We start from the raw sequence: 9,937 nt of genomic DNA, 5'->3' as shown, positions 1-9,937 counted from the left end.
CTCTCTCTCTCTGTGTGCCCCTCTCTCTCTCTCTCTCTCTCTCTTTCTCTGTGTGCCCCTCTCTCTTTCTCTGTGTGCCCCCCCTCTCTCTCTCTCTTTCTCTGTGTGCCCCTCTCTCTCTCTCTCTCCTCTGTGTGCCCCTCTCTCTCTCTCTCTCTCTCTCTCTCTCTGTGTGCTCCTCTCTCTCTCCTCTGTGTGCCCCTCTCTCTCTCGCTCTCTCTCTCTCTCTCTGTGTGCCCCTCTCTCTCTCTCTGTGCCCCTCTCTCTCTCTCTGTGCCCCTCTCTCTCTCTCTGTGTGCCCCTCTCTCTCTCTCTGTGTGCCCCTCTCTCTCTCTCTGTGTGCCCCTCTCTCTCTCTCTGTGTGCCCCTCTCTCTTTCTCTGTGTGCCCCTCTCTCTCTCTCCTCTGTGTGCCCCCCTCTCTCTCTCTGTGTGCCCCTCTCTCTCTCTCTGTGTGCCCCTCTCTCTCTCTCTGTGTGCCCCTCTCTCTCTCTCTGTGTGCCCCTCTCTCTCTCTCTGTGTGCCCCTCTCTCTCTCTCTGTGTGCCCCTCTCTCTCTCTCTGTGTGCCCCTCTCTCTCTCTTTCTTTCTCTCTCTGTGTGCCCCTCTCTCTCTCTTTCTCTGTGTGCCTCCCTCTCTCTCTCTCTCTTTCTCTGTGTGCCCTCTCTCTCTCTCTCTTTTCTCTGTGTGCCCCTCTCTCTCTCTCTCTTTCTCTGTGTGCCCCTCTCTCTCTCTCTCTCTTTCTCTGTGTGCCCCTCTCTCTCTCTCTTTCTCTGTGTGCCCCTCTCTCTCTCTCTCTTTCTCTGTGTGCCCCTCTCTCTCTCTCTCTTTCTCTGTGTGCCCCTCTCTCTCTCTCTCTTTCTCTGTGTGCCCCTCTCTCTCTCTCTCTTTCTCTGTGTGCCCCTCTCTCTCTCTCTCTCTCTTTCTCTGTGTGCCCCTCTCTCTCTCTCTCTTTCTCTGTGTGCCCTCTCTCTCTCCTCTCTTTCTCTGTGTGCCCCTCTCTCTCTTCTCTCTCTCTTTCTCTGTGTGCCCCTCTCTCTCTCTCTCTCTCTCTTTCTCTTGTGCCCCTCTCTCTCTTTCTCTCTTTCTCTGTGTGCCCCCTCTCTCTTTCTCTGTCTGCCTCTCTCTCTCTCTCTCTCTTTCTCTGTGTGCCCCTCTCTCCTCTCTCTCTCTTTCTCTGTGTGCCCCCCCTCTCTCTCTCTTTCTCTGTGTGGCTCCCTCTCTCTTCCTCTGTGTGCCCCTCTCTCTCTGCCTCTCTCTCTTTCTCTGTGTGCCCCTCTCTCTCTCTCTCTGTGTGCCCCTCTCTCTTTCTCTCTCTTTCTCTGTGTGCCCCTCTCTCTCTCTCTCTTTGTGTGCCCCCCCTCTCTCTCTCTTTCTCTGTGTGCCCCTCTCTCTCTCTCTCTCTCCTCTGTGTGCCCCTCTCTCTCTCTCTCTCTTTCTCTCTCTGTGTGCTCCTCTCTCTCTCCTCTGTGTGCCCCTCTCTCTCTCTCTGTGTGCCCCTCTCTCTCTCTCTGTGTGCCCCTCTCTCTCTCTCTGTGTGCCCCTCTCTCTCTCTCTGTGTGCCCCTCTCTCTCTCTCTCTGTGTGCCCCTCTCTCTCTCTCTGTGTGCCCCTCTCTCTCTCTCTGTGTGCCCCTCTCTCTCTCTCTGTGTGCCCCTCTCTCTCTCTCTCTGTGTGCCCCTCTCTCTCTCTCTGTGTGCCCCTCTCTCTCTCTCTGTGTGCCCCTCTCTCTCTCTCTGTGTGCCCCTCTCTCTCTCTCTGTGTGCCCCTCTCTCTCTCTCTGTGTGCCCCTCTCTCTCTCTCTGTGTGCCCCTCTCTCTCTCTCTGTGTGCCCCTCTCTCTCTCTCTGTGTGCCCATCTCTCTCTCTCTGTGTGCCCCTCTCTCTTTCTCTGTGTGCCCCTCTCTCTCTCTCTCTCTTTCTCTGTGTGCCCCTCTCTCTCTCTCTCTCTCTCTTGTGTGCCCTCTCTCTCTCTTCTCTTGTGTGCCCCCTCTCTCTCTCTTCTTCTCTGTGTGCCCTCTCTCTCTCTCTCTCTCTGTGTGCCCCTCTCTCTCTCTCTCTCTCTTGTGTGCCCCCCTCTCTCTCTCTGTGTGCCCCCCTCTCTCTCTCTCTCTCTCTCTTTCTCTGTGTGCCCCTCTCTCTCTCTCTCTCTCTGTGTGCCCTCTCTCTTTCTCTGTGTGCGCCCTCTCTCTCTCTCTCTTTCTCTGTGTGCCCCTCTCTCTCTCTCTCTCTCTTTCTCTGTGTGCCCCCTCTCTCTCTCTCTCTCTTTCTCTGTGTGCCCCCCTCTCTCTCTCTCTCTTTCTCTGTGTGCCCCCTCTCTCTCTCTCTCTTTCTCTGTGTGCCCCTCTCTCTCTCTCTCTCTCTTTCTCGGTGTGCCCCTCTCTCTCTCTCTCTCTCTCTCTTTCTCTGTGTGCCCCTCTCTCTCTCTCTCTCTCTCTCTCTCTTTCTCTGTTGCTCCTCTCTCTCTCTCTCTTTCTCTGTGTGCCCCTCTCTCTCTCCTCTGTGTGCCCCTCTCTCTCTCCTCTGTGTGCCCCTCTCTCTCCTCTGTGTGCCCCTCTCTCTCTCCTCTGTGTGCCCCTCTCTCTCTCTCTCTCTCTCTTTCTCTGTGTGCCCCCCCTCTCTCTCCTCTGTGTGCCCCTCTCTCTCTCCTGTGTGCCCCTCTCTCTCTCGCTCTCTCTCTCTTTCTCTGTGTGCCCCTCTCTCTTTCTCTGTGTGCCCCCCCTCTCTCTCTCTTTTCTCTGTGTGCTCCTCTCTCTCTCCTCTGTGTGCCCCTCTCTCTTTCTCTCTCTTTCTCTGTGTGCCCCTCTCTCTCTCTCTCTTTGTGTGCCCCCCCTCTCTCTCTCTCTTTCCCTCTGTGTGCCCCTCTCTCTCTCTCTCTCCTCTGTGTGCCCCTCTCTCTCTCTCTCTCTCTCTCTCTCTCTCTCTCTGTGTGCTCCTCTCTCTCTCCTCTGTGTGCCCCTCTCTCTCTCGCTCTCTCTCTCTCTCTGTGTGCCCCTCTCTCTCTCTCTGTGTGCCCTCTCTCTCTCTCTGTGTGCCCCTCTCTCTCTCTCTGTGTGCCCCTCTCTCTCTCTCTCTGTGTGCCCCTCTCTCTCTCTCTGTGTGCCCCTCTCTCTCTCTCTGTGTGCCCCTCTCTCTATCTCTGTGTGCCCCTCTCTCTCTCTCTCTGTGTGCCCCTCTCTCTCTCTCTGTGTGCCCCTCTCTCTCTCCTCTGTGTGCCCCTCTCTCTCTCCTCTGTGTGCCCCTCTCTCTCTCTCTGTGTGCCCCTCTCTCTCTCCTCTGTGTGCCCCTCTCTCTCTCTCCTCTGTGTCCCCCCTCTCTCTCTCCCTCTGTGTCCCCCCTCTCTCTCTCCCTCTGTGTCCCCCCTCTCTCTCTCCCTCTGTGTCCCCCCTCTCTCTCTCCCTCTGTGTCCCCCTCCCTCTCTCCTCTGTGTGCCCCTCTCTCTCTCCTCTGTGTGCCCCTCTCTCTCTCTCCTCTGTGTGCCCCTCTCTCTCTCCTCTGTGTGCCCCTCTCTCTCTCCTCTGTGTGCCCCTCTCTCTCTCCTCTGTGTGCCCCTCTCTCTCTCCTCTGTGTGCCCTCTCTCTCTCTCCTCTGTGTGCCCCTCTCTCTCTCCTCTGTGTGCCCCTCTCTCTCTCCTCTGGGTGCCCCTCTCTCTCTCCTCTGTGTGCCCCTCTCTCTCTCCTCTGTGTGCCCCTCTCTCTCTCCTCTGTGTGCCCCTCTCTCTCTCCTCTGTGTGCCCCTCTCTCTCTCCTCTGTGTGCCCCTCTCTCTCTCCTCTGTGTGCCCCTCTCTCTCTCCTCTGTGTGCCCCTCTCTCTCTCCTCTGTGGTGCCCCTCTCTCTCTTCTCTGTGTGCCCCTCTCTCTCTCTCTCTCTCTCTCTCTCTCTTCTCTGTTGCTCCTCTCTCTCTCTCTCTTCTCTGTGTGCCCCTCTCTCTCTCCTCTGTGTGCCCCTCTCTCTCTCCTCTGTGTGCCCCTCTCTCTCCTCTGTGTGCCCCTCTCTCTCTCCTCTGTGTGCCCCTCTCTCTCTCTCTCTCTCTCTTTCTCTGTGTGCCCCCCTCTCTCTCCTCTGTGTGCCCCTCTCTCTCCTCTGTGTGCCCCTCTCTCTCTCGCTCTCTCTCTCTTTCTCTGTGTGCCCCTCTCTCTTTCTCTGTGTGCCCCCCCTCTCTCTCTCTCTTTCTCTGTGTGCTCCTCTCTCTCTCCTCTGTGTGCCCCTCTCTCTTTCTCTCTCTTTCTCTGTGTGCCCCTCTCTCTCTCTCTCTTTGTGTGCCCCCCCTCTCTCTCTCTCTTTCTCTGTGTGCCCCTCTCTCTCTCTCTCTCCTCTGTGTGCCCCTCTCTCTCTCTCTCTCTCTCTCTCTCTCTCTCTCTGTGTGCTCCTCTCTCTCTCCTCTGTGTGCCCCTCTCTCTCTCGCTCTCTCTCTCTCTCTCTCTGTGTGCCCCTCTCTCTCTCTCTGTGTGCCCCTCTCTCTCTCTCTGTGTGCCCCTCTCTCTCTCTCTGTGTGCCCCTCTCTCTCTCTCTCTGTGTGCCCCTCTCTCTCTCTCTGTGTGCCCCTCTCTCTCTCTCTGTGTGCCCCTCTCTCTTTCTCTGTGTGCCCCTCTCTCTCTCCTCTGTGTGCCCCTCTCTCTCTCCTCTGTGTGCCCCTCTCTCTCTCCTCTGTGTGCCCCTCTCTCTCTCCTCTGTGTGCCCCTCTCTCTCTCCTCTGTGTGCCCCTCTCTCTCTCCTCTGTGTGCCCCTCTCTCTCTCTCCTCTGTGTGCCCCTCTCTCTCTCCTCTGTGTGCCCCCCTCTCTCTCTCCTCTGTGTGCCCCCCTCTCTCTCTCCTCTGTGTGCCACCCTCTCTCTCTCCTCTGTGTGCCCCTCTCTCTCTCCTCTGTGTGCCCCTCTCTCTCTCCTCTGTGTGCCCCTCTCTCTCTCTCCTCTGTGTGCCCCTCTCTCTCTCCTCTGTGTGCCCCTCTCTCTCTCCTCTGTGTGCCCCTCTCTCTCTCCTCTGTGTGCCCCTCTCTCTCTCCTCTGTGTGCCCCTCTCTCTCTCTCCTCTGTGTGCCCCTCTCTCTCTCCTCTGTGTGCCCCTCTCTCTCTCCTCTGTGTGCCCCTCTCTCTCTCCTCTGTGTGCCCCTCTCTCTCTCCTCTGTGTGCCCCTCTCTCTCTCCTCTGTGTGCCCCTCTCTCTCTCCTCTGTGTGCCCCTCTCTCTCTCCTCTGTGTGCCCCTCTCTCTCTCCTCTGTGTGCCCCTCTCTCTCTCCTCTGTGTGCCCCTCTCTCTCTCCTCTGTGTGCCCCTCTCTCTCTCCTCTGTGTGCCCCTCTCTCTCTCCTCTGTGTGCCCCTCTCTCTCTCCTCTGTGTGCCCCTCTCTCTCTCCTCTGTGTGCCCCTCTCTCTCTCCTCTGTGTGCCCCTCTCTCTCTCCTCTGTGTGCCCCTCTCTCTCTCCTCTGTGTGCCCCTCTCTCTCTCCTCTGTGTGCCCCTCTCTCTCTCCTCTGTGTGCCCCTCTCTCTCTCCTCTGTGTGCCCCTCTCTCTCTCCTCTGTGTGCCCCTCTCTCTCTCCTCTGTGTGCCCCTCTCTCTCTCCTCTGTGTGCCCCTCTCTCTCTCCTCTGTGTGCCCCTCTCTCTCTCCTCTGTGTGCCCCTCTCTCTCTCCTCTGTGTGCCCCTCTCTCTCTCCTCTGTGTGCCCCTCTCTCTCTCCTCTGTGTGCCCCTCTCTCTCTCCTCTGTGTGCCCCTCTCTCTCTCCTCTGTGTGCCCCTCTCTCTCTCCTCTGTGTGCCCCTCTCTCTCTCCTCTGTGTGCCCCTCTCTCTCTCCTCTGTGTGCCCCTCTCTCTCTCCTCTGTGTGCCCCTCTCTCTCTCCTCTGTGTGCCCCTCTCTCTCTCCTCTGTGTGCCCCTCTCTCTCTCCTCTGTGTGCCCCTCTCTCTCTCCTCTGTGTGCCCCTCTCTCTCTCCTCTGTGTGCCCCTCTCTCTCTCCTCTGTGTGCCCCTCTCTCTCTCCTCTGTGTGCCCCTCTCTCTCTCCTCTGTGTGCCCCTCTCTCTCTCCTCTGTGTGCCCCTCTCTCTCTCCTCTGTGTGCCCCTCTCTCTCTCCTCTGTGTGCCCCTCTCTCTCTCCTCTGTGTGCCCCTCTCTCTCTCCTCTGTGTGCCCCTCTCTCTCTCCTCTGTGTGCCCCTCTCTCTCTCCTCTGTGTGCCCCTCTCTCTCTCCTCTGTGTGCCCCTCTCTCTCTCCTCTGTGTGCCCCTCTCTCTCTCCTCTGTGTGCCCCTCTCTCTCTCCTCTGTGTGCCCCTCTCTCTCTCCTCTGTGTGCCCCTCTCTCTCTCTCTTGTGTGCCCCTCTCTCTCTCCTCTGTGTGCCCCTCTCTCTCTCCTCTGTGTGCCCCTCTCTCTCTCCTCTGTGTGCCCCTCTCTCTCTCCTCTGTGTGCCCCTCTCTCTCTCCTCTGTGTGCCCCTCTCTCTCTCCTCTGTGTGCCCCTCTCTCTCTCCTCTGTGTGCCCCTCTCTCTCTCCTCTGTGTGCCCCTCTCTCTCTCCTCTGTGTGCCCCTCTCTCTCTCCTCTGTGTGCCCCTCTCTCTCTCCTCTGTGTGCCCCTCTCTCTCTCCTCTGTGTGCCCCTCTCTCTCTCCTCTGTGTGCCCCTCTCTCTCTCCTCTGTGTGCCCCTCTCTCTCTCCTCTGTGTGCCCCTCTCTCTCTCCTCTGTGTGCCCCTCTCTCTCTCCTTCTCTGTGTGCCCCTCTCTCTCTCTTTCTCTGTGTGCCCCTCTCTCTCTCTTTCTCTGTGTGCCCCTCTCTCTCTCTTTCTCTGTGTGCCCCTCTCTCTCTCTTTCTCTGTGTGCCCCTCTCTCTCTCTTTCTCTGTGTGCCCCTCTCTCTCTCTTTCTCTGTGTGCCCCTCTCTCTCTCTTTCTCTGTGTGCCCCTCTCTCTCTCTTTCTCTGTGTGCCCCTCTCTCTCTCTTTCTCTGTGTGCCCCTCTCTCTCTCTTTCTCTGTGTGCCCCTCTCTCTCTCTTTCTCTGTGTGCCCCTCTCTCTCTCTTTCTCTGTGTGCCCCTCTCTCTCTCTCTCTTTCTCTGTGTGCCCCTCTCTCACTCTCTCTTTCTCTGTGTGCCCCTCTCTCTCTCTCTCTTTCTCTGTGTGCTCCTCTCTCTCTCTCTCTTTCTCTGTGTGCCCCTCTCTCTCTCTCTTTCTCTGTGTGCCCCTCTCTCTCTCTCTCTTTCTCTGTGTGCCCCTCTCTCTCTCTCTTTCTCTGTGTGCCCCTCTCTCTCTCTCTCTTTCTCTGTGTGCCTCTCTCTCTCTCTCTCTTTCTCTGTGTGCCCCTCTCTCTCTCTCTCTTTCTCTGTGTGCCCCTCTCTCTCTCTCTCTTTCTCTGTGTGCCCCTCTCTCTCTCTCTCTTTCTCTGTGTGCCCCTCTCTCTCTCTCTCTTTCTCTGTGTGCCCCTCTCTCTCTCTCTCTTTCTCTGTGTGCCCCTCTCTCTCTCTCTCTTTCTCTGTGTGCCCCTCTCTCTCTCTCTCTTTCTCTGTGTGCCCCTCTCTCTCTCTCTCTCTCTCTCTCTCTGTGTGCCACTCTCTCTCTCTCTCTTTCTCTGTGTGCCCCTCTCTCTCTCTCTCTCTCTTTCTCTGTGTGCCCCTCTCTCTCTCTCTCTCTCTTTCTCTGTGTGCCCCTCTCTCTCTCTCTCTCTCTCTTTCTCTGTGTGCACCTCTCTCTTTCTCTGTCTGCCTCTCTCTCTCTCTCTCTCTTTCTCTGTGTGCCCCTCTCTCTCTCTCTCTCTCTTTGTGTGCCCCCCCTCTCTCTCTCTCTCTCTCTTTCTCTGTGTGCACCTCTCTCTCACTCTCTCTCTCTTTCTCTGTGCTCCCCTCTCTCTTTCTGTGCTCCCCTCTCTCTCTCTCTCTCTGTGCGCCCCTGTCTCTCTCTCTTGCTTTGTGCAACTCTCTCTCTCTGTGTGCCTCTTTCTCTCTCTCTCTGCGCCCCTCTCTCTCTCTCTGCCTGCCCTATCTCTCTCTCTCTCTCTCTACCTCTGCGCCCCTCGCACACTCTCTGTGCCCCCTGTGCTGTCTGTCCGTCTGTCTGACTATTCACGCTCTCGTTGTGCAGGATCAAACAGGCGACCGGGCTGCAGTACTCTGACATGATCTTCTTCGACGATGAACACCGGAACATTGTGGACGTTGGCCGGTTAGGTAAAGGAAAGATGCTTTTCACTCTGATCCCAATGTAACAACCACCCCCCCCCCCCCCACGCCTCCCCCCTCACCATTCCCTCTCCCTGGCCACACGCCAGGAAGGAGTTATGCAGTATTGGCGGCACAAAAAAAACCCCAGGCCATTCGGCCCATCTGCTCTGTGCTGGTGTTTATGACCCACACGAGCGCCCTCTGACCCCTCCTGCCCTTCATCTCCCACCAACCCCCCCCGCTGCCACCTCCGTCTGTTCCTTTCTCCCCTCCTGTGTTTATCCACTTTCCTCTCAAGTACATCGACACTGTTCACCTCAGCCACTCCCCACGTTCTCACCGCTCTCCGCTGCAGAACTCTCTCCTGAGTTCCCGACGGGATTTATCACTGATTATTTCGTATTGAGGGTCCCTTGGAGGACAGTTCTTAAGCTGGTCAGTGCGACCCCGCAGCGCTCCGATACAACCTATCGAAGGTCCCTGTTTATGTGTTTCAGCCCAATCTTCAATCAGAGTTGCCCCGGGCAGCCTCCCAGTCACGTTTATCATCGCCTGCATCTCACTCACCCTCTCCTCTATCACCCCCACCTCGCCCCTTCGCTCTCTCCCTCCCCACTGTCTGTCCCCTCTCTCCCTCACACACCCCTCCTCGGCCCCCTTCTCTCCCTCTCTCTCTCCCACCCCCCCCTTGGCCCCCTTCTCTCCTCCTCTCTCCGACCCCCTCGGCCCCTTTCCCTCTCTCCCTCTCTCTCCCACCCCCCCTCGGCCCCCTTCTCTCCGACCCCCTCGGCCCCTTTCCCTCTCTCCCTCTCTCTCCCACCCCCCCTCGACCCCCTTCTCTCCCCCTCTCTCCCACTCCCCTCGGCCCCCTTCCCCCCCCTCGGCCCCCTTCCCCCCTTCTCTCTCTCTCTCTCTCTCTCTCGTCTCTCTCTCTATACTCCTCTCTCTGTCTGTCTTTCTCTCTCTCTGTCTCTGTCTTTCTCTGTCTCTCTCTCTCTCTCTCTCTCTCCCTCCCCCTCTCGCCTGCCTAATGACCCTCTCCGTCTTTTCCAGGCGTGCTCTGCATCCACGTCCCCACGGGGATGACTCTGAAGCTGTTGAAGGAAGGACTGGAGAGATTCGCAAGCTCGCAGAACGCTCGGAGCTGAGTCCAGGGGGGTCTCCTGCCCGCCCGCCCGCCGTTCCCTGGGACCCCCCCGCCTGAACCAGGAAGCCGCGAGTTTCTACCCCCTGTCTAAAGCGCGTGACAGGCTGAGGACATGACAGCCTCTCGCCCGGGCCCGGCGTAAAGGGGGCCCACTCCGACCCTGTGCGAGCGCGCGTGTGTGACGTCCGGAACTGTCTCCTGCTCCGTCCTCCACGCTGAGAGCGTTACTGTCAAAGCGAAATGTGCCGAATTCTGTACTGGAGAAAGGTGACTTCTGCCTTGCACACCTCCCCCCCCCACCCGTCACCCCAAACAAAGGTCTAAAACCTGTCTAACCCTTGACTCCCCTCGTCGTCGATCGAAACTCTGTCTCACTCGGCCTCGGATATATTCAGTGACCCGGCCTTCGCCGCTCTCTGTGTGGGGGGAGGTGGGGGGGAGGGAGAGAATCCCACAGACTGACCCCCCCCACCTCTGAGAGAAGAAATTCCTCCTCGTCTCCCTCTTCAATGGGAGACCCACCCCCCAACCTTATTTTTAAACTGTGCCCCCCCCGGTTCTAGATTTCCCCCCCCTCCACCCCCAACCACGAGGGGGGAAACATCCCCTCAGCATCCACCCTGTCAAACCCCCTCTCCCCTCCCCTCAGGATCTTATCTGTCTCAA

The 9,937-nt window shown here is 58.0% G+C and overlaps 1 protein-coding gene across 1 annotated transcript in view; it reads left to right on the top strand.

The window, feature by feature from the left end:
• mdp1 (magnesium dependent phosphatase 1) overlaps nt 1-9,606 on the top strand; it is a gene marked incomplete at its 5' end in the record, with an annotated part of 30,627 nt that extends 21,021 nt beyond the window's left edge. The window contains 2 exons of the mRNA XM_041180723.1: nt 8,045-8,130; nt 9,178-9,606. Coding sequence (XP_041036657.1) covers nt 8,045-8,130; nt 9,178-9,272 — 181 coding nt within the window. The remainder of the gene's footprint in view (nt 1-8,044; nt 8,131-9,177) is intronic.
• Nucleotides 9,607-9,937: the final 331 nt, after the last annotated feature.

The sequence above is a fragment of the Carcharodon carcharias genome, assembly GCF_017639515.1.
Source record: "Carcharodon carcharias isolate sCarCar2 chromosome 24 unlocalized genomic scaffold, sCarCar2.pri SUPER_24_unloc_38, whole genome shotgun sequence".
In the NCBI taxonomy this organism is placed as follows: Eukaryota; Metazoa; Chordata; class Chondrichthyes; order Lamniformes; family Lamnidae; genus Carcharodon; species Carcharodon carcharias.
This window is presented reverse-complemented; position numbering and strand designations above follow the sequence as displayed.